We start from the raw sequence: 23,920 nt of genomic DNA, 5'->3' as shown, positions 1-23,920 counted from the left end.
TAAACTGCATGTGTTCTCTGGTCATTTTGCCATTTGTGTTCTGGTCATTTTGCATGAAAAACCAGAGTTTCTAGGAAAATCCTTGCTATTTGCATCTGAGGCCAACTAATTCGTCCACAGTATGAAAAAAGCCCATAAATGTTTCTTGCATGATTGATGGAATTCGAACCAGGTCTTTTCCATCCAGTGTGTGGAGAACAGTAATTATAACCACTGTGTGCTATCTGTGTAGATGAAGATGACATATTGGATTTTTGTAGTAAAATGGAATGTGAGGAGTGATATAGAAACAGACAAGAAAAGTGGTTTCTGATTCTTTTTGCAGATTTTCTAGCAGTTATGGAAGAGTTAAGATGACAAAATGGGGACCACTCTTTTCAAATTATATTGTCAGACCTCATTATTGGAGTCCAAGCAAAGAGTGCTAAATCACTACAAGATTGTTTTCCTTCATTTTTTGATGCCCTACTCTTAAAAAACATACTGGTAAATGATATTTATGTAAAGACTCTAGAGGCTCAAAATATGGAAGAAACCATAAATCATTTTTCATTCAAATGATTGAATAAGAAATAGTATTAGTATTGGCCATATAGTATAAAAAAGCTCCCTCTTTTTTTTCTGCAGCCCCCTCCCAAAAAATGCTGCTTGCGTGTTGCATCTTTCCATAGATACTCATCCAGCAAGCCTTTGAATTTCTCTAAACCTTTGGCTTCAAAGTACCTATGGAAGGCAGCATATTTCAATGATTAGCATTAGTAGAGGCATATGATGCAAGAAAGCAAGCTTATACAGCATCAGCCAAAAAAAAAAAAAAAATTCCCATTTCACTTATCCATTCACTCCATGTTTGTCTAGTTCTGCTTTAAATTTTTTTAAGCTGTCAACTTCTACAACAGATGGAAGTTTGTTCCAGCAATCAACCACCTGCTGGCTAAAGGCAAATTTCTGTACATCTATTCTACAACTGTCATTCCTCAATTTGGATTGATGTTTTTCTCTCAGACAATTAATCTGGGCAAGAGGAAGAATCTCATCATCATTGAGCTTGCTCAAACCATTGAAGGCCTTATATACCTCAATCAGGTCACCTCACAGGTGCCTATCCTCCAGATGCTGCAATTTGCACAACTTAAGCTTTTCTTTGTAAGAGCTTTACATTACATTACAGGCCTCCAGACCTGTATACAGTATTCAAGGTGTGGCTTGACCATTGCCTTATACAAGAGGATAATCACCTCCTTATCCCTGCATATCATTGACAAGACACCATGAGCTACTCTCGCAGACTGTCTTCACTGCTCAGAAAACTTCATATCTGACTGCACATTACCTTCATGTCTTTTTCATTCTCCACTATGCTGAGTGTAGTTCCACCCAGTCGATATGTTACTCTGGGGTTGCTGTTACCCACATGTAGTACTTTATATTTGTCAATGTTAAACTTCAGTTGCCACCTCTCAGTCCATCTGCTCAATTTCTGTAGATCCTGTTGCAGTAGTGTACTGTCATTAACAACCCCGCCATTAACAACTGCTGGCTAAAGGAAAATTTCCTATAATCCAGTTTGTAACCCTTGCTGGCTTAAAATACTTTGAATTTTAACCTGCTCCCCTCTCAGTCCCCAGTTCTAGCCTCGCTTCTTGGCCTTTTGGCTAAGACCAAAGTGTAAGTTATGGAAGTTAATAACTTGAAATGTTACCATCATTAATTTTACTATCTGCTTATAAATTTCGATCTGATTCCATTTAAGGTACTTTGTTACCAAACTGTAGCCCACATATAGAAAGTTTCCTATGTATGCATCCTTGAGCCAATCTCATCAAGCACACTGCATGTCTTTGGACCTTTTTAAGAGCTTGAACTTTATTTTAGGTGCAGCCGCCATACCTGGATAGAGTATTTCAATTGTGGTCTCACAATTGCTTTATACAGTGGAATTAAGACATCCCTGCTTTTGAGATGAATCCTGTCCTGCTCTTTGAGCAGGACAGCATGGAGGCTTCCTTTCCACCTGTCTGCACTGCACAGAGAAATTTGTGTCTGTCTGGATTGTAATCTTTTCCTAAGTCCTTTTCTTTCACTTTTTATAATTCAGCATCCCCAAATGTATAAATTTGGGGTTATTTTCCATATGTAAAAACTTGCAGCATTAAAATGTGTTGCCACATATGACCATCCTTAAAGCCTGTCCAAGTTGTCCTGAAGGAATGTTTCTTGTTAATGGTCATTATCCATTCTCCTTCTTGTCATGTAGCTGTCCTGTAATCCATTTAAATATCTTACCCATGATCCCAATTTTTTCCAGATTATATCGCAATCTCTAATGGGTACTGGCATTAAGTGGCAAATGATGCATCAGCAAAAAAAAAAAAAAAAATCTTCGACATCACCTCTCCATCCCTTCCAGTAATTTGTGTAGTTCTTCCTTGAATTTATTCAAACTACCCACTTCCACAACAACAGATGGAAGTTTGTTCCAACAATCAACCACTTCCTGGCTGAAGCTTCTGCACATCTGTCCTGCAACCATCCTTCCTCAATTTGAATTAAGTTCCCCTCATGTATGGTTATATTTTATCAAACAAGATTTTCCCCCTCTACAAAGCCCTGCTGTTCCTTTGAGAAAGCTGTTTCTGTTAAGGTGACCCTATATTGCATTCTTTGTTGTTTCTTCCATGAGTTTTCTCTACTAGAAGCCAGGCTGACATTTGTATTAGTTAATAAGAGAAGAAAAATTCTAAAGCTTATTCAGATATTAGTATTGGCCATACAGTGCAAAGAAGCTAGGGGGGCAGTACAGCAGGCTTGTGAATTTCCAGAGCTGGCCCCAAAATTTGTGGGGACCTGTTCAAGAATTACTTGCCGGGTCCTATGCCAAACTCGTACAGGGTGTTTTTGTAATAGTGAATTTTTAATTTTTCAAATTTTACAGTAACTAAGAAATAATTAAATAATTTTATATTATACTGTGCAAAATTTTAAATACGAATAATATTTAATACATTAATCAACAATATTGTTTTCATCATTTGATCAAAACAATATTGTTGATTAATGTATTTGGTCCTGTTCAACAGAACCGGTTGAACATGCTTGTGGCCAGCACTGTGAATTTACTTAAACCACTGGCCTTGACTACCCATGGAGGCAACTTTCTTCCAGTGATTAACAACTCACAGGTCCAAAGGATATCTATCCAGTCTATAATAATACTCTTCCCCCCAGTTTGAATTTATGCCTCCTGTTCTTACATCATTTAATACAGTGATTATATTTATTTCTAAATCTCACAGTGCATACAATAAAACAATTATATGTAGTTTTATTTCTTATAAGTTATTTTCCCTTGTTTTTAGACCCGTGATCTATATTCCTGCAAGAAATCATAATGTCAATGAACGAAATCTGGATGAGCTTACCCGGTTTATTGTATTTATATTGGTAAGTTTCCCCTCCCCCCCTCATGCTGTTCATTTTGACACGTCAAAATCTTTTCTTTTAAGGGTAAGTGTATAGTAAGAATAGTAGAATCAGCTAAAGCTTTTATAAATATGTACAAAACTTTCCTCCTTTTCTTACCACAAGGGCTGATGTGTTTGAAAAGAATAAAATTAAAACAGAGTGGAACTAAAAGCATAAATTAAATGAATACAATTTAATAGAAATTTTGAATTCCCTGAAAAAGCACTTTTGTTTTTTTTTGGAAGGTTTCTTGTTGAAAAATTAAAGAATGTAAAGAATCAAGTTGACTTTTATGAGCATCATTTAGTCCAATGTTAGAAATGTCATTTTCTTTTGGACAAACTGATGCTGTTCATGAAAGTTACTGTTAGGATTCTTGGCTCTTTACATGCTTCATATGTTTTATTTTTCACTTTTCAGCAATGGTGCCTTTGTCAGGTGAAATAATTCGCTGATAACAGTATATTTAGTAAGATTGTTATATCAGAAATATCTAATTTTGTTCTGTTTTTAAGTGTGGGATCATTACGTAACATGTCTTGAGTGGCCTTCACAGCTTTTTGAGGGTGAACGTTTGTGTATAGTGATTTTATATTGAAGGAATATAATTTGTCATCGGGTTCTAATTTTATATTTTTGATTGACGAAAAGTATATTATAAAGACGTATAGTTGATTCTCCTATTAACAGAATTTCTTGAAGTTTAAAAGCATTTGCTATAAACTAGTTTAATTAAGGGTAAGTGTATATGGCATATAGATTAATTAGATGGTTATGGATATTCTTCAAGAGGTGATATCACAAAAAATTTTATCTCTCTTTTTCAGCAATGATGAACCTTCTAAAAAAATATTTCACTTTTTTTTAGTTCACTTTCCTGGAAGGAAAATTTCATTTAATTTTCATGGTTTTAGATCCACTGTCTTTTAATTTCACCTTTTCCAAATGCATCAAGCTTTACACTTAGAGGAAGAGGTAAGTTGCAAGCTGTAGTTGATTCTCCTATTAACAGAATTTCTTGAAACTTAAAAGCATTTGCTATAAATTAGTTTAATTAAGGGAATATCCATAACCATCTAATTAATCTATATGACATATAGGTTAATTAGATGGTTATGGATATTCTTCAAGAGATGATGTCACAAAAAATTTTATATCTATTAGTCCAGACTAAGAAGTGTAAAATATCAATATTCAGGTCACTTCATGAGGTCTTTGTGCAGAATTTGCCAAAGTATAGTTAGTGTTTCAACCAGTTCCTTTACTACCAAAGTTTTAAATCTTTATGCTCGTAGGCCTGTTAAGTGTATTCTCCAAGATGTGAACCTACCTTTCCACAGAGGAAGGTTTAGCTTTTCCTCTGTGGAAATGTTGTCTTTTTAGCATTAACAAAGGCACATGATGCAAGAAAGCAAGCTTATGTAGCATCAGCCAAAAAACCCCCCCTTATTTCATCCCTCCACTCGCTGCAAATGTTTGTCAAGTTTTGCCTTGAATCTATTTAAGCTATCAACTTCTACGACAGATGGAAGTTTGTTCCAGCAATCAACCATCTGGTGGCTAAAGGCAAACTTCCGCACATCTATCCTACAACTGTCTTTCCTCAATTTGAATTTATGCCCACTCAGGCGATTATTCTGAGCCAGAGGAAGAATCCCATCAGCATTGAGCATGCTCAAACCATTCAAGGCTTTATACACTGCAATCAGATCACCTCGCAGGTGCCTAGTCTCCAAATGTTTTCTGACAGCAGAACTGAGTAGAAGTTATTTTGTTTATGGGCCTGATAGAAATTTGCCAGCTTACTAAGAATCAGAGTTGAGAAAATCAATAAGGTTTATTTGAAGAGTTACATTCTTTACACAATTATAGCTTTACACAATTATAGATTATGAAAACCAGAAATATGATATTAGCATTCTACAGGGATATGATGCAAGAAAGCAAGCTTATACAGCATCAGCCAAAAAAAAAAAAAAAAAAAACTCTTCCCATTTCACCCATCCATTCACTCCAAATGTTTGTCTAGTTTTGCCTTGAATTTATTTAAGCTATCAAAACCCGCTGGCTAAAGGAAAATTTTGGCACATCTATTCTACAATTCTTTCCTCAGTTTGAGTTTATGTTCCCTCAGGCGATTAATCTGGGCAAGAGGAAGAATCTCATCAGCATTGTGTTGCTCAAACCATTCAAGGACTTATACATCTCAATCAGATCACCTTGCAAGTGCCTAGTCTCAGTGGTGAGCTGTGAATATTTTGACAATGGGCTTGCACTTTTGCTGACTTTTTGATGTGAAACATCCTTTTGGTGGGGGGGGGGTTCTTACCCAGTAAATCTGATTGGTCATGGAAGTGACGTCACCTGTGGTATCTGCCAGAGGTGCTTCCCGCGCTAAGACCACTAGTCTGTGTGGGAAACTCACTAGTAGTATGATTAGATTAGAGCATGTGATGCATTTTTTGTGACCAGTACGATATCTCGAGTTCCAACTTTTTGGAATTTTTTAATAGTATGACGTCAGAACCATGTGACTTCATATAGTGACGCGAAGTGTTTCACATAAAACCATCTACCGCACGTGCTTGGCAGACGTGCAACTTTTTTATTCCTTTTTTTTTTACAACTAGGAAAATATAATGGATAAATTTTTTTTTTTTCACGATAAAATTTTAATATTGCGAATAAAAAATAACAAAAATATTTCCCATATTACAAATAACGAATTATCACAAACATTCTAGAATATAAAAACAAATATTACATAAAAATCAAACTGTTCTAGAAAAGGTACACAAAAATCACAGATTACATGAAAAAAATATTGCACAAATATTCAAGAAAATTTTCTTCTAAAAATTGGCATATGAAATTTACTTCTTTATTAATATTGACATAACGATCTGGATAAAATTGAAGCAATGGCTTTCCATTTAGATGTATGGTCATCATAATCTGCAACGTGTTTAATTTTCAACATTATTCGTTCATTTATTCATTCATTCACACGATATTATTCATTACACTGAAAGCTCGCTCAGTTTCAGCACTGCTAATCGCAATGGTTTCAAAGATATTTCTGGCTTTCTTAATTGTAAAGCAATTTCACTTGATTTTAAAAATAAACTGTCTTCGACAAAATCTCTAAAATCATTAATTTTTTCAGAAAACAAATTTCATATTTTATCAGAAAACAAATTTCATATTTTATCAGAAAACAAATTTCATATTTTATCAGAAAACAAATTTCTTATTTGGTTTTCAGTCTTGCTACTGAGACGAAAGTTCTTTTAAATTCCACGATTTCCGGTAGTATATGTTTAAAAATTTTTTCAATGGTATGATTATTTTCTTTATTTAATTTAAAATCACCCTGTTGCATTAATAACTTATCCTTTAAAGATAAAACAATACATTTAATAACTTGTCATGAGGTAATTTTGCTGTTCTTACTTTCGATTTTGATTCCTTCAAATTCTTTCCACTTCAACATGCTCTCAATTTTAGCTTCATATTTTCCTTCAGAATTTTTTCAAATTAGCAATAGCATGGATAGTTCAAATACAGGCATACCTCGAATAACGAATAGGATGCGTTCCACGAAATTACTTCGTTAAGCGAAACTTCGTTTTCAGAGGTAAAAATACTATGGCCAGAATAGGGATACGTTCTTACGTAAAGAAAATGAAAAGCTTTTTTTTCGAACAAAGAAAAGTTTTATTAAATAAACATTCAACTTACATTCAAAGTGAAATCACATTTTAAAATATGAGTCTAAAGTTGATTGCTTATGCTTTTTTTCTCTTTCATTTAACAATTGCCTATACGGAGTTATTGCATTTAACACTGATCGCTTAACAATAAAACTTCTTCCTAAATCAGGATCATTTTCACTAAAAAAATTTAAACGTTTTCAATGTCATTTAAGCAGCTTTTTAAATCTTTGTTTGTTAACACTTTTTCGGCAGGAACTTCTTTAACTTCGTCTTCATTATCTTTGTCTTCGTTGCTAACAAGGTTTTCTAAATCTTCCACTGAAAAACCATCATCTTCTGCATTCAATAAATTTCTAACATCCTCTTCATCGACATTTTCGAAACCTATTGATTGAGCCATCTGGATAACTTCATTTCTAATTTCTTGGATGCTATTTTCTTCTTCTAGTACAACTTCTGACCATATTTTGCGCCAAACTCCATTTAAGCATTTCTTAGTGACTTCTTTCCAAGAACTGTCAATGTTTTCAATTGCCTTTTTAATGGTGTAGTTTTTCCAAAACGTTTTAACTCTCATTTCCTCTTTATCCTCTAGTTCAGTTAAATTGCTTAATGTTCGACGCAGATAATAAGCTTTAAATGATGCTATCACTCCCTGATCCAATGGTTGAATCAGAGAAGTTGTGTTTGCTGGAAGAAACACAACTTTGACAGGAATGCATGTGTCCAACGTGTTAAGATCAGTAGGATGTCCCGGAGCATTGGCTAACAACAAAAGAGCTTTTTCTTCAAAGTTGTTTTTTTGACAATACCGTTTTACTTCAGGACAAAAGTGGTTAACAAACCAATCAGTAAATAACTCCTTGGTAACCCACGCTTTTCTATTTGCTTTCCATATTACAGGTAAATTCATTTTTATGTTACCTTTTAACGCCCTCGGATTTTCTGAATGGTAAACTAATAACAATTTTAATTTATAATCGCCAGAGGCATTTGATCGAAAGAGTAACATTAAACGGTCTTTAGCTGCTTTGAACCCAGCAGCTGGTTTTTCTTCAATAGAAATGAAACTTTTTGTTGGTAGCCGTTTCCAGAACAAACCGCTTTCGTCAACACTGAACACCAAATTTGGTGGAAAATTTTCACGTTCAATTATTTCATTTAGTGTTTCTGAAAACTTATTTGCGGCTTCTCCTGTTAATTTTACACCATGAACCCTGGCCCGTTTTTTAAATTTCTCGAACCAACCACGAGAAGCCCAAAAGGTTTCCGTAATTTCGTCAGTTTGTTTAGATTTCAGGTGATTAAACTGGAATTTTTTTTATGTTAAATGAGGCTTGAAATTGCGGACTTCGTTATATCGAAGCTTCGTTATCAGAGGTAACGTTAACCAAGGTATGCCTGTAATTAATTTATCTGCTTTTGCCATAGTGAATCTGTAAAGCTTCTGAAATGTAAGAGAGCTCCTGCAGGATGTCGATTATTGGTGCCAAATGGTTAAGAAATTCCAGATTTAAAAGTCACTTTAATAATCCCGAATATTTAACTTCTGATTCAAAATGTTTGCACAATGCAAAATAATTCCCTTAACCTGCAATTACCATTGGCAAGCTACAAGCTGCTCTTCGTAGTCGAATATACGACCGATCTTTGTAGTTTCCACATCCAAGTTCTTTAGCAATCATCCTTAATTCGCGCTAGTTTTTTGGAGATTGGTAAGTTTTTTTTTTTTTTTTTTTAATTATTGCCTGTATGCCATTATATTTTAGAAAATTTTCTACACAGTGAAAGGCTCGACAAAGTTTTAAAATCTTCCAACATTTCATCTTCGTAAAGTTTATATAATATCTTAGTTGCCTCAATTCCCCCCCCTACGTTGTTACTGTCACTAGTTCTTTAAATACTGTGCAAAATATCGGAATCGCTCAGATATTCAGCTACTGTGACCATGTAAACATAGACAGGAGAAATTTACTGGAAGGTGTGGATCACTCACTTCTCTGAAAAACATATGCCTGTTTGTCAGAGTAAAGGGGAACCAGAGGCTATTATCCATGTCGGGAATTTTCTTAATCCTCTGACTGGCTATGGAAAGCATATTGACTAGCGCGACTTCTCGGAATGTGGCTGCATAAGTTTTACGGGCAGCACTACGTTGTGGAACGGTAATCGCTTTCACCTTTAATTCGCGCTTTCTGATTACCTAAAGCCCAGAGGTTAGAACAATGCATACAAAGTTGTCTCTCCTAATCTGTTTCGTTACATGAAAATTATTTTCGTTCTACGGAAACTACTGTATTTTAATTGTAATTACCAAGGGAATTTTAAAAAAATTGGATTGGTATAAAAAAGTTGGTTAAACAGAGGTCCGACTGTAATTAAATCAAAAATTAAGCAATTTTAAAATACATAACCGATCGATTGCACCATTAAAATGCTGGGAAGGGGGCCCCGCTTGCCCCACTGTAGTTTCGGCTTTGGATACTCAATAATTGCATTCAGGATTTCATTTGTAAAATAAATGATCGTCTCAACAATTTGCAAATTTTCAAAAAAAAAAAATAACAATGGGCTCTCGCGAGCCCACTATGGCTCACCACTGACTAGTCTCCAGACACAACTTAAGCTTTTCTTCATAAGAGCAACCCTTTGTTCCATTCACCAATCTTGTCCCTTCTCTGTACTCATTCCAGCAGCTCTACATCCTTCCTAAAATGGGGCCTCCAGACCTGTATACAGTACTCAAGGTGTGACCTGACCATTGCCTAGGGGATAATGACCTCCTTATCCCTGCTAGAAAAATTCCTGTATATCATTGATAAGATGCCACGTGCTACTCTTGCAGACTGTCTGTATTGCTCAGAAAACTTTGTATCTGACTGCACAGTTACCCTGGCGCCTCGGTGGGCAGGAGCAGCAGTGCGTAGCACACGCTTCTTGATTAGACCGGGGTTCGAGCCTGTGATCACCAAATACGGAGGATGCGGAAAGGTCAGGGAATGACCACCGCATATCCTCGGAGCAATATGGCCTTAGTTGCTAATGCTCCTAAAAACCAAATTAACAAACAACAACAAGCACAGTTACCACAGGTCTTCTTTATTCTCTACCATCTTGAGTGTAGTACCACACAGTTGATATGTTACTCTGGGGTTACTGCTACCCATATGCCGTACTTTATATTTGTCAACGTTAAACTTCAGCTGCCACCTCTCGGCCCATCTGCTCAACTTTTCTAGATCCTGTTGCAGTAGCTTAGTGTCATTAACAACCATTTTGTTGGCCATTGTAGAAGCTGTTACAAAGGCCAAATGAGAAGGTCCTGGAAATTGGGATAAAAGAGTCAAATAGATATATTCTCTAGACGATTTGGCATGACCAAGGTGCCCAAGCATGGATGTGATCACGAACTCAATTTGAATGGTATGGAAGTGAATGTTCAAGATTCAGATGTAAGCAACAAAAAATAGGAATTAAAAGATGGTTATTTTTTCTGATGATTATAATATTGCAATATTATAATAATCAGTAATAGCTTAAGATGAGTTATATAACAGCAGTTCGTTATTTTATTTTGAATTACAATTAAGAATTTAACATGCCCCAACAGGATGAATTATCTTTATATACAAAGGGTACTAGGAAAGTTTTGCAATACAGCTTTGTTTATTTAATTTTTTCAAAGTAATTTCCTCTACATTCAATACACCTCTCCATCCTCCAAAACCAATCTTTAAACCAGTTCTGCCAAGTTTCACTAGGGAGTAAAGCACACTCGTTGTCCCAAGCCTGTAGAAGGTCCTCATCACTGGAAAACCGCCTCCCTTTTAGCTTCATTTTCACATGCGGGAACAGTGCAAAGTCGCAGGGAGCAAGGTCTGGACTGTAGGGAGGGTGCTCGAGAAGTTTCAGTCCTGTCGTGGTCAAATATTCGGTGCAGGCTTTGGCGCGGTGAGCTGGAGCATTATCGTGATGGAGGTACCAGGTGTCCATTCTTGACGTTGGCCGCAGGTTCTTCATAGATCCAATGACTTTAGGCAGGCGTTCCACAATTCCACTTGATTTGAAAAATACAGCTATCATTTTCTTCTTTACAGATCGGGATTTTCTGACAATTACGGGTGTGTTGTCATCATCAAAGACCCAAACTTTGTTTTGAGCCTTGGTCGGCAGATCGTAATAGTACAGCCAAATCTCGTCACCTGTCACGGTGTTGTTCACATACCGAGATTGTCCCTTATCAAACTTTTTTAACATCTCCCGGCACCAAGTCACACGTCGTGTCATCTGCTCTTCAGTCAGTTGATGCGGCACCCAGAGAGAACAAAGTTTCTTCACGTGCAAATGATCTTGCAGAATCGAACGAATTGCTGGTGCATTTAGGCCCAAAGTATCCTCTATCTGTTGGTAGGTCACTCGCCTGTTTTCGTCAAGCATTTTCCTCACAGCAGTAACGTTTTCCTCCGTAACTGACGTTCGTGGCCTTCCCGGCCTCTCAGAATCCTCCAGAGTGAAATTTCCCCTTTGGAATTCTCTATACCACCTGAATATTGTTGTACGATGTGGACAATCATCATCTAGTGCAAGAGTCATTTCTTCTAAGCACTGGTCTATGGTTAAACCATGCACGAAATTTTACCGCAAAACTGTCCTTATTTCATTTCGTGACCACGATGCCATCGCAAGCACTTTACACTCTCACTACTAATGAATAACTGAGCCCATCGACTTGGCGCGGCAGCTACTATGCACGTATGAACATGTCTCAACATGCTGCATCCTGTGATTCATTGTTGCGTCATATTGCAAAACTTTCCTAGAACCCTTTGTATTTGTTATTGTAGGAAATGCTATACCAAATATAGCATTTCATAGTTTCTTAAAGAGCAGTGGTGAAAGCCGTGCTGTAATTTGTTTGTAGCTTGCACAGATGATTTCTAATCTGATGTATCCTTGTTGATAAAAAATTAGTCTTGCTTTTGGAATAAAATTTCAAATACATGAAGGATATCGTATATATACTCCTGGTAGTGGGAAAAAAAATTGTCTTTTTCCACAATTGCATTATAAAATGTGCATTTCTTCGTGATTCTAAAGCTTACTTTAACAATTAACAATTTGCAGTATCGATAAATCAACTGCAATAAAATAAAATAAAGTTGAATTTATTTTTAATTGTTTTCCTGTCCTTCATTTGTATTGTTTATATAATTACATACATTATGTAGTTTTTTACCTCTAAAAATTACAGTTCATGAAATGATTTCTGAGAAGCACATTTGCTTCTTAGAAATTACTAATTGTAGTTTTAATATATTGTTATATAATTCGAATTATTTCTATCACAGGAAGAGGCTTGTAAAAAGTGTTTTGAAGAGGTGATTGACAACCTTTGTATTATATTTGACTTAAAAGACTTTGGTTTAAGTTGCATGGACTATCAGCTAGTCAAGAACCTAATATGGCTTCTTAGTAAACATTATCCTGAGAGATTGGGGATTTGCCTTATTATCAACTCTCCAGCAATTTTTTGTGGGTGCTGGGCTATAATTAGACAATGGTAAGTATATTTTAATTTAATGAAACTGTTTCCGAATAATGTCTTATACGGGGTACTTTGTCTTTACTCAAAGGGAAATTATATTACAGTGTTAAATATCTGTTTTGTTAAAGTATTGATAATTTAAAAATTGTGTCTGAAACTTGTGTAGTTTTTTTTTTTTTTTTTTTTTTTAATGTGACGTGTAACAAAAAATAAGTTAATTAAATATATTCACTATTTTGAGGAAGTTTTTGCATGGATTTGTCACGAATTAAAATAAATGAACACTGAATGAATAAAATTAAATGAACTTTCGACAGATATCTTCAGCCAGTTAATTACCTGTAAGAGTTTCAGGAAGCAATAGAGTTGGTATGATTCACAATCAAAATTAATCAAGTGGATTGTTGGGAAATGAGGGCAGTGATTATAATTTAAAATTCTAGATGGATAAAAACTTGTAGGTAAGCTTAACATTAAGAAGTATAGTACTAGAAAAATTTTTTGTTCATACCAGATGATAACCAAAGATCCTAGTGCAAGAATATTAAAGTGTGTTTCTGATGTGAGATTTCAGTTTGCCATGTGCTGCTAAAGCTCAATTCATAATGAAAGGCTCTAGTGACTGGTGCCATAGTGTTGCCAAATCTAGATTGAGGTGCTACCAGCATAAAATGCATTTATAATCATTAGAAGAAATTTTATATTTTTATTGTAATAATATCAACCTGTATATTTTGTGTGTGTATGTTTTAATTATTAAACATAGAATCCAGTTTATTATATGAAAAGACTATATGGGAGTAGTAGTATTTTGATAGTAGGAGGGGGAAGTCAGTAAGTATACACTTACCTAGAAATATTTGAGTTAGGAATTTGATACTATGTGTATACAGCAAACCCTTGGTAATCCGGTTGCAGTTAATCCGGATCGAAATATGAAAAATTCTGTTCACAGTTGAGTACTTTGAAAGACAGGATTTAGGAAGACTGCACTCTGACTGTGGAGAGAGAGAGAGAGAGAGAGAGAGAGAGAGAGAGAGAGATGGAAGGAAGGAAGGAAGGAACATACATTACATTGTCTTGCTTTTTATTCAGTATTGTTGTTGACTCTGACGGATGTTATTGCTTCATATGCGTACTTTTTATACGTATATATGTACTTAAGTTAGCATATTTTATATAATTATGGGTTTTAGAGAATTGAAAAGTGGAATTAAAAGAAAGCACATTGCTTTAACTGTCATTAACAAGCTCAAAGTGATAGAACAACTTTAAAATGGTGTTCCTGGAAAAAAAATTGCAGAAGAATTTGGTGTTGGCCAACAGATTGTGTCAGATATTGAAAAAACAAAAAAGAATCTATAAAGGCATTTGCTTTAAAATTCTATGTGGAGAGTGATAAAAGGAGTGTTTCAAATAGACAGATCTTTAAAAAAAGCCAAAAGAAGTGTTGCTGGAATATGTGGAAGTGGTATTCATAGCAACGATTAATTGGTGTTGGCGTGCGACGCAAAGGCCACCTGATAAATGTATAAAAAGACAATACATTTATTCATCTATTTGATGGATAAGTGTGTTGTCTTTTTATAGTTTTTAAATAAAGGCTCTACAGTGATTTTTTTTTTTTTTTTTTTTTTTTTTAATTTATTTTCATCAGCACTTCCATTTTATAATTAATTATATTTTATTTATTAATGAGTATACAGATTAAAAGACAAAGCATTAAATGTTATATCATTCCTTTAAATTCTACTAAAATGGAATGCTGTTATGGACTTACATTTTATGCATCTGTTTTGAAATAATTGTGTAATTTAGTTTGCTGGAACTTATGACAGCATTTTTTCAGTAAATAATTCTTGATAGTGGTCAGGTGCAATAAATGAAGATGTTCACTATCACACCATGAATTGTTAAACTAACAGAGTAAGCTTATCTGCAAAAAGATCTAAACCTCCCAAACGCTTCCTAGTTCATTTCACACAAATATACATGGTCTCAATTCTAATCTCAACGATGTCTATTTCCACTTGCAGTCTGCCAAACCCCATGTAATTTTTCTGACAAAATCTCAGTTATCGGTTGATTCAAATACTGCTCATCTCAGTTGCCCAAATTATTCGCTGTATGATTCCTTTCGCCTCAAAGGTAGTACTTGTGCATATGTCTGTTCCAATATTCCCTGTCAGATAATTGGTAATTTGGAATCTCCTCTCTTTGATCTTCTATGGCTTAAAATCTCTCTACCTCATTGTGTCAAATTCATCTGCTGGTCTCTACTGTCTCCCAACTCCACTAATCGCTTGGAGCTCTTTGACTTCCTCTCTTTGCAACTTGACTTTCTCCAGTCCAACTTTCCTAAGTGAGGCGATTTTTCCCTGGCGATTTTAATGTTCACAACTTGCTGGCTTCCGTTTTCTAGTCACAACGACCCAGCTGGTCGAGATGCTGAGGCTTTTGCAATTTCTAACGACCTTGCACAGATTGTACATTTACCTACAAGAATACTGGACAATCCTAACCATACAGCCAACACGCTTGATCTTTTTCTCACAAACAACCCTTCTAAATACATGGTCGAAGTGAGTTGTCCTTTAGGTACCTCAGATCACAACTTGGTGATTGTCTCTTCTCCAATGGAGCCTTTATCTCATGGCCATTCCCAGCCTCGTATTGTTTGGCATTACAAGAATGCAAAATGGGATGACCTGCGAGATTTCTTTTCTTCATTTCCTTGGTCGGACTACTGTTTCAAAACTTCTGATGTCATTTGCTCCGATCGTGTCAGTGAAATTATTCTTGTAGGAATGGAATCCTTTATTCCAATTCCCACTTTAAAATCTCGTCCTTTATCTAAATCTTGGTTTTTCCAATAAATGTGCTAAGGCTGTTCAAAAGAAGAATGTTGCATATTGTAATTGGCTTGTTTTCAATTCTTCTGTTTCATTTTCTGCCTACATCAAAGCTCGCAACAATTGTAAAGCAGTCATTAATCAGTCCAAACTAGATTTTGAACAGGCTAACAGTAGAAAACTTGCTTCTTGCTGTAATGGTAGCCGAGCATTCTGATCTCTTGCCAATGCTATTGGCTGCAACTTTTGCCCATCTCTGCTCCCACCTCTGTCAAAACCAGATGGTTCTGTTGTCATTTCAGCCAAGGATAAATCTGACCTGCTAGCATCCCATTTTTCCCAACACACTCCATTCAATGCCTCCTGTGATCTTCTGTCAAAAGGATGTCAGAAGGATTTTGACGAATCTCAATGCTAAGAAAGCTCCAGGTCCTGATGGTATTTCTCCACTTGTTCTCAAAACCTGTGCTCTGAACATACTCCTGTTCTTTGCCACCTTTTCACTTTCTTATTCCAAAGGTGTTTTTCCTTCTGCTTAGAAATTTGCTCATATCCAGCCAGTTCCTAAAAAGGGTGACAATCCCTCCCATTGCAGTTACTTCTACCCTTTCTAAAGTAATGGAGAAAGCAATTAACCGTCAACTCTTAAACTACCTAGAAAACTGTCTGATCAACGATCGCCAGTATGGATTCCATCAGGGTTGATCCACTGGTGATATTCTGACTTATGTTACCCATTTATGGACAAATTCATTGGAAAAATTTGAAACACAAGCAGTTGCTCTTGACATCTCAAAGGCTTTCCATTGTGTTTGGCATAAAGGTCTTCTAAACAAGCTTCGATCTTATGGTTTGCCAACTGTTTTTTGTAATTGGTTATCCAGTTTTCTCTCTGATCGCTCACTGAGGGTGATGGTAGATGGCTCTGTCTTCTAACTTCTCCACCAATGCTTGTATCTCCCAAGGTTCAGTTCTTTCCCCCACTCTTTTCCTCTTGTATATTAATGACCTTCTTCCATTGACTGGAAATCCTATCCATAGTTTTGCTGATGATAGCACATTGCATTCCACTTTCCATTTTGAAAAACCTTGCCCTGCTCAATCAGCTTCAACTTCTTGAATATATGCTTCCAATTCCTTAAATGCTGATCTTCAGTGGGGCAAAGACAACTTAGTTGATTTCAATCCTTCTAATACTCAGTCTTGTGTTATCTCTTGCAAAAAGGATTCTTCTGCTCCTATGCTTATCTTTGGTGGCACTCCAATTTCTAGGCAAAATGATATCTCTTTTGGGGATTATCCTGACTTTTAATCTCTCTTGGCACAAGCACATTACAAATATTGTTTCCTCTGCATCTAAAAAACTTGGTTTTCTCTTTCACTCTTGGCATTACTTTTTTTCCAAACATCTTTTCACTCTACAAATCTCAAATCCACTCTACCCTGGAATATTGTTCCAACATCTGGGGCGGTGCCTCCGAAACCTCTCTCAAGCTTCTAGATTCCATTCAGAAGAGGGCAGTTAGGTTAATTAATGGCTCTTCTCTCCACTCTGTCTCATAGACGTACTGTTTCTGCTGCGTGCCTTTTGTACAGATACTTCCGTGGGCCATGTTCTTCTGAATTGGCTTTTATAATTCACACTCTTTCTTTCAAAACAGTCCAAACACGTGCCGCCAACATCAGTTTACTGTCCAACTTCAAACTCACAGAACCAACTTTCCATCTTCCTCGTTTATTCATTCAACTGCCGTTTGTGGAACAACCTTCCTTCATACGTATTTCCTGAAAATTACAGTCTATAAAAGTTCAAGTCTAATGTCAACAGATATCTTCTTTCGTCTTCTCAAACTCCAACCCAAGCATGGTACTAAATATTATAGGTTCTAATACCGCTTGTGTTTGGGGTTTATATAAAAAAACAAAAGACTCTGACTGTGCCATCACTTCATTAATGTTTTGAAGAACCTTGTTAATTTCTGGTGTTTTTTCCTTACATGAGTCATCCACATTATCTTCTGAGTCACTGGCCTTCTGTTTGTTGATTGACTTCCTACAGAGACTACGATTTCCTCCTTGCCCACGTAATGTGCATCCAGAGCTTCTGCAACCACTTCACTCCCAGCAGCCAGTTCATTTGCTCCAAGACTGCCACCAAGTACAGTAGGCCCCCGTTATAACGCGGTTCGCTTTACGCTGATTCGCTATAATGCTGTTCTTATATTATAACCCGTATCTGACTATAACGCTGTCACAGATCACTATAACGCTCTTTTACAGATTACATTTTTGACATATTAACGAAATCGTTTCATTTGATGGAGTCGATAGCTTGAAAATGAATATCAAAACAGCATTAAAACGTTTCCCACGCCGACTTGAGAAATTTTCCCACGCTCAGTGAAATTTTCTCGCACGCTAATTTAGTTTCAGTACAGTGACTTGTTACGTACTTCCGAGATCAACATTTTAAAAAATGATCAAGTATATTGCTTGTAATATTTGCGTTATATGCATTTATCCGAAGTTTAGACATCGTGCGTAACGGAAAGTTTACTTGAACATTGTATCGTAATTAATTCAACCAACGCAGTTACATTTTCGAAGAGCTAATAATGACTGAAAGGAATGAAAAAGCAACAACGTCTGGGCGCAGTACGAAGACTATAAATGTAAGAAAAAGACTGAATTTGAAAATTAAATTAGACGTTTTGAAGCGAATCGATTCCGGTCAACGACAAACGGATGTGTGCCATAATTTAGGACTTGCAACTTTAACTGTAAGAACAATTATAAAAAAATAAAGAATTAATTTTTGCAGCGGGAAAGATAGATAGCTGTTCCACTGCAAGCAACTAGGGCTAGGCCGGCTATTAGGATTGAAATGGAAAGACTTTAATTTTATTGAAGATAATATTCCAATGCAGAATTCAGTTAAGTTAAATATTAAAAAAAAAGTGAGAGAGAGAAAGAGATTAGCCAATATGATGATCTGAAGAAAACTCGCCTAAAAAAAAAAAAATGTGGAACCATTTAAAACTGGTAAGGGCTGGTTGATTAGATTTAAAATCCAGGGAGAATCCGCAAGTGCAGATCAAGGAGCCGAAACTTTCAAAAAAGAACTTGTTAAAATTATTGAAGAGGGGTATTATGTGTTATCCTTCTCAACAAGTTTTTAACATAGATGAAGCAGGACTTTTGTGGAAAAGTCCTGCTTCATCTATGTTAAAAAGAAGTTTCATATTGAAAGAAGAAAAAAACATGCCAGGTTTCAAAGCGGCGAAGGATCGGTTGACTTTATTGTTGGTTGTAACGCTGCAGGTGATTTAAAATTAATACCCCTTTTAGTTTATTTGGAAGAGGGCCAAAGTTCAACTCAAAATTTACACATTTTTCATGATTAAATTCATTATTTTAATTGGAATTTTAAATTTACTTTTGATATGCAAGTAGTTACCACATAATTATACGTATGCAATGCAGAATATTTTATATATGCAAATATTTGAATATTAAATATTTTGACCGACATTTGTGCATCTTTTCATTACTGTTTATTATTCATTAGGAAATATCCTATGGCACCGACCGCAGCTCATAAATACATATGTTACCTTATGGGAAAGCGGCGCTCGCTTAGCGCAGATTCACTTAGCGCTCTGTTTTTCCGGAACGAATGATCAGCGTTAAGCGGGGGTCACCTGTACATTACAAGCAGCTTTTGTTTCTTGTTCTAAAAATGCTGCTAATTCAAGATTAGTGATCACAACTTTTCCAATACATTTTTTCCAACAGTTTTCAGTTGCTGTTGAGCTTACTTACCCCCACACTAATTCGATGTATATAATACCTTTTGGTTTTAATGTTTCAGAAATTATAGAACTGGAATTGCTGAGTTCACAACACCAGCAAGTAGCTCGCCGACCGGGCTAGCCATGTGGGTAAAGTGCCTGCCTGGCAACCCAAAGGTCGCGGGTTCGATTCCCGCCTCGGGCTTGGATCAAAGTACTGCAAAAACCTTGGGAGGTGCACTATGGCCACAGAAGCCGATGCGCCAACAACTACCAAACCAAAAAAAAAAAGCAAGTAGCTCATCACATAGGCTGTGAAGGCCTACGTTGTGAGCTACGAATAAAACACTGGTGGCTGAATTAGTGCAGTTGTGTTCTTTGGCAAAAACACAACTGTCTTTCAATTTCAGGACATCAGCCAAAGGATGAGCTGGGCAGTAGTCCAACAGTAACAAGTCTTTTTCTTCAAGTTTTTTTGAAAGGCAAGTGGAATCTGACCAATGGAGCAAAATATCACTCGTTATCCAAGTGTTGGAGCTATTTTTATAAATCACAGGTAGACATTACATGTTGACGTGCTTAAAACACTGGGGACTTCAACTTTTACCGATGCACAATGGCTTTAGCTTGTGATTTCCAGTCTTGTTTGCACATAGTAATTCTCTCTGTTAGTTTCATGCCCACTTTGTTGGGTGCCTTTTTAATAACCAGTGACTGGTCGAGGTAAAATTAATACTACAGCATTATTTTATCACAGTCGTACAACTCTTCATCTGTGAATTCCCCATCTTGAATAACATCATGCAGAAATTCAGGAAATGCTTCTGCTGCTGCTGTAATGTCACCAATGCAGATTTGCCTACAAGATTAACCTGCAATATCCCATGACAAACCTATTTCCAAGGAAGCTTTAAATGTGTCCTCTCTCTATCAAGTAACTTATGAATTCCAGTGTCTGTGCTTTAAAAATTATCCCACTTATTGATACTCCTTCACTATGCTGCTGTAGAAACCACTTGTATAAGCATTGGTGCTCATCACTGTTTTCACAAAGTCTAGCTTTCTTTCTTTGGAGGCCTACCTCATCTTTAAGGGATCTATGGGTGAATGCGACTTTTCTTTCTCTTTCATCCAAGTGCAGATCATTCCTTCTGGAATTCCACACTTGCAAAATGTACTTCATTTTGTTTTGCCACTCTTAACTCTTTTGATAATCTTTTAACTTTTCTGCAACTGTATAATTTTTTTATTTTGGTGGCTATTACTTCATATTGCATGGGTTTACTTCTGGTTAAGACCCAAGCCTGAGTGTCCACAAGGTTAAGGGAAGTTTCAGCGAAAATTAATATTGGTGAAAAAGTATCCATTTTTAAGTTATAATGGTAGTGCTACTTGTGTAATGTACAATTACATAGTATAAAATTAAAGCTTGTTATGGAGACATCTATAACTAATGTCTCTCCAAAAATCAACTTAATTTTGCAGCTAGGAAGTTGGAAAATAGTGGAAATCATAGGTTAGGATATATATATAATGGCTAAAAACTCATATTTTGTAAGACAAAAAAAAGCACATGGTATTTAGCAAATAGTTTAAGATCTTTCAGTTAGTTGTGACTCCAATATGAATTGATTTGATCTTTTTTTTTTATATTTTCTCCCTTTTTATTTCAGGTTAAATGAAGTTACTGCTAGTAAAGTTGTGTTTGTGAACAGCGAAAAAGAACTGACAACACACATACATCCAGATATCTTGCCAGATAATGTTTAAAAAAACTCAGTTTTATGCAGCTTTTATGATGTTTCACAGTTCTACACCTGTGAAAATTTCCCTCTAAGCATGGACAATGTGTGTAATGCATGTATGTGATATATATATATTGTGGAAAGAAATTAGTTTCATACAGTGAAAGATATATTGTGTATGGGAATACTGTGAAGTTGCATTGCATGTTATTGTAAATTTTGTTGCAGTTTTAGAATTTGAAATTTTAGAGTACTTTAGAATAAGTCAATTTTTTTAAATTATTTTTTTCTGTGTCATCCTTAGATAGCAAGTACATTTTCAGAGGATACTGTAAAATCTGGTCTTGTCTGAAGATGTATTTACTTGAACATAAGTGCCATTAGTATAAACAATGGATATACTGAAGAAGAAAAAATTTCTTTAGGGTTATCCATTCAAACAATTAGGAAGTTTATTTTTAAATCCAGATTGTAGTACTGCACTGCTAAATTCAAAATTTGAACTCAGTTGCTCCATTGCTTATTATATTAATATTCATTTTCTATAATGCAACAGTGAAAATGCAAAATTTTTCAAATATTTTTGTGATGTTTTATTTTTGTGATATAACTTTATCTTTGGTATTTCCTAAATATGTTCAAAGAATTACAGCACAGTTGCAATGCACAGTATTCAAATGGAAGTTTTAATAATCTAATGGTGATCCAAAGGAAATTGAAATGCATTTATAAACTATAAATGTAGTGTATAGTGGTTGATGTTTAAAATTTTGTTTTATTTTTCTCTTTTATATGATAATGCAATCATGTTTATTGGTAAACTTTTTGTCATAAAAACTAACTGCTGGTTCTTTTTCTTATCTAAAAGAATCTGAGATAGTTGGCAAGGTTTTATTTTAGGTGCTCATTATAATGGAACAACTATGGTTTCAGATTAGTCACTCTGAAATGTTTGTGCTATATTGCAAAAATGTGGATCATCCTAGAAATGAAAATACCTTAATGTTATTTCATGTTTTTCTTACTCAGAAATATCTGGATTTATTGTACCAGGTATTAGCCTTTGTAAAGGAATTCATGATATGTGTCAATATACATATGCTTTTTTTGGCTTCTTCCAAGTAGTTCTCTTGGGCAGCTCTGCTCAAAGTTATTATCATCTGTTGTAGTTGAGAGCATTTCTGGAACTCTTACTAGTATCAACTTTAGTGTCTGCGTACTGACCTTCTTTCACAGATCCAAAATGCATCCCTTTCAGCAAAGTTCTTATATGTGGGAATAGAAATTGGATGGGCAAAATCAGGGGAGTAGGTAGGGTATTCTGTGTGAAGGAAATATTTTTCCAGCAGAAATTGTCTTGGCAATTTCTAAAAGAAAAACGGATCCTGCAGATAGACCATTCTCCCCTGATTCTTTTTGTTCAAGTATCAAAACTTTTTTGAAAGGGGAAATTTTGGCTCTGTGGAGAAGGTTCAGATATTTTAACTGAACTTGGCAGTTGTTTGGCAGATTCAATTTTAGCTTATAAGTTATTCCTAGAATTTTCTAGCCTGTATATGGATAATTTCAATAAAGGCAATTTGTAGTGGAAAATGTGGTTCTGTCCTCCCCTCTGAATTCTTGATGTTTAATGAAATAGTCAAATTGTAGGTTTTGTATTGAAGGAAAGACTTGCTCTTTCATTATGGAATTAAAACAATGATAACAGAATACAGCACACACATTTGCTTCATTGTAATCCTGTGTCACAGTATACAGACATGAAAGGATATACAAATTTAAATCTCACTGGAGAAGGAATTAGTAATCTTGTTATTTTAATTACATAGGGCAAGAATCATTCTTTTTATATGTTATCTTTCCCCATATAATTCCTTTATTGGCAAATCCTGAAAAAGCTTTCCTATATCTACTTATGCTCTAAGTCTCAGATAAATTGGATGATATTTTCTTTTCAGAATGATTCTGCATATTTCAGTCACTTTTTGTTTTATCTGCTTGCATATAAGAGACATTGTTACTGTCAATTCTGTCTGTGTAGCATTAAGGCGTTTTCCCTGAGTTTCCAAATTTTTTTTTTTTCCTTCCAGAGTTATTAAAGAATTTTAGATCAGAGAAAGTGTATACCTGTGCATTGCTAGGTAAACATTGTGGTTTAATTATTTTTTAGTAGGATGGGCAGTTTCTTTTGTAACAATGCATTTCATGATAAGTTGAAAATAATTCACAAATTCTGTAAATTGTTTCCCTTCCAAAGTTTTAATTTATACTTTGTTGGCTAATAATTCTAGGGTGGATGATCCACATTTTTAATTCAGAAAAGATATTTAGAAATTTGTTTTCTATCTCTGTAGAAAAGGTTATCTGTGGTTGTGAATCATGGCAGAAAAGGATTCACGTCTTTGAAGTAACTAAGAATTATAAAACTAAAACCATAAAGCTGTTGGGATATACCCTGCCCTTCCATTAATATCGGGGCACCTATATATCTACAAGTAGTCTTTATTTACAGGGAAACTAATAACATGCTGAAACCTTTAGCCTTTATGATAGCTTCTAGTTTCCGTTCTAGTTCCCTTGACCAGTTTTCTTTCTTTTTTTTTGTAAATGTCCAATATTTTTTCTTTCAGCATTCAAAGTGATGAGCAGTTTGGCTCAGTTCTTGGGTGGACTCTTGTCTCTCCTGTGTGCATGAGCACGCGTGCGCACACACACACACATACACAATGATGCAGTTCATCCCAGAGGTTCTCTATAGGATTGAGGTTAGGGTTCTGGGCCTTTCAATGTTCATGTCCTCAAACCA

General features: G+C 35.5%; 1 protein-coding gene across 2 annotated transcripts in view; it reads left to right on the top strand.

Annotated features, from left to right (window-relative positions):
* The window catches only part of LOC150082126 (uncharacterized), a 79,404-nt gene extending 58,193 nt beyond the window's left edge, over positions 1–21,211 (top strand). For both annotated transcript variants that reach the window (XM_090379995.1, XM_090379996.1), the window contains exons 5-7: positions 3,360–3,444; positions 12,530–12,741; positions 21,043–21,211. In XM_090379995.1, coding sequence (XP_090236121.1) covers positions 3,360–3,444; positions 12,530–12,741; positions 21,043–21,139 — 394 coding nt within the window. In that variant the 3' untranslated portion in view covers positions 21,140–21,211. The remainder of the gene's footprint in view (positions 1–3,359; positions 3,445–12,529; positions 12,742–21,042) is intronic.
* The last annotated feature ends 2,709 nt before the right edge of the window (positions 21,212–23,920 follow it).

Source organism: Mastigoproctus giganteus, chromosome 8, assembly GCF_048544385.1.
Source record: "Mastigoproctus giganteus isolate SK-2022 chromosome 8, ASM4854438v1, whole genome shotgun sequence".
Lineage (NCBI taxonomy): Eukaryota > Metazoa > Arthropoda > Arachnida > Uropygi > Thelyphonidae > Mastigoproctus > Mastigoproctus giganteus.
This window is presented reverse-complemented; position numbering and strand designations above follow the sequence as displayed.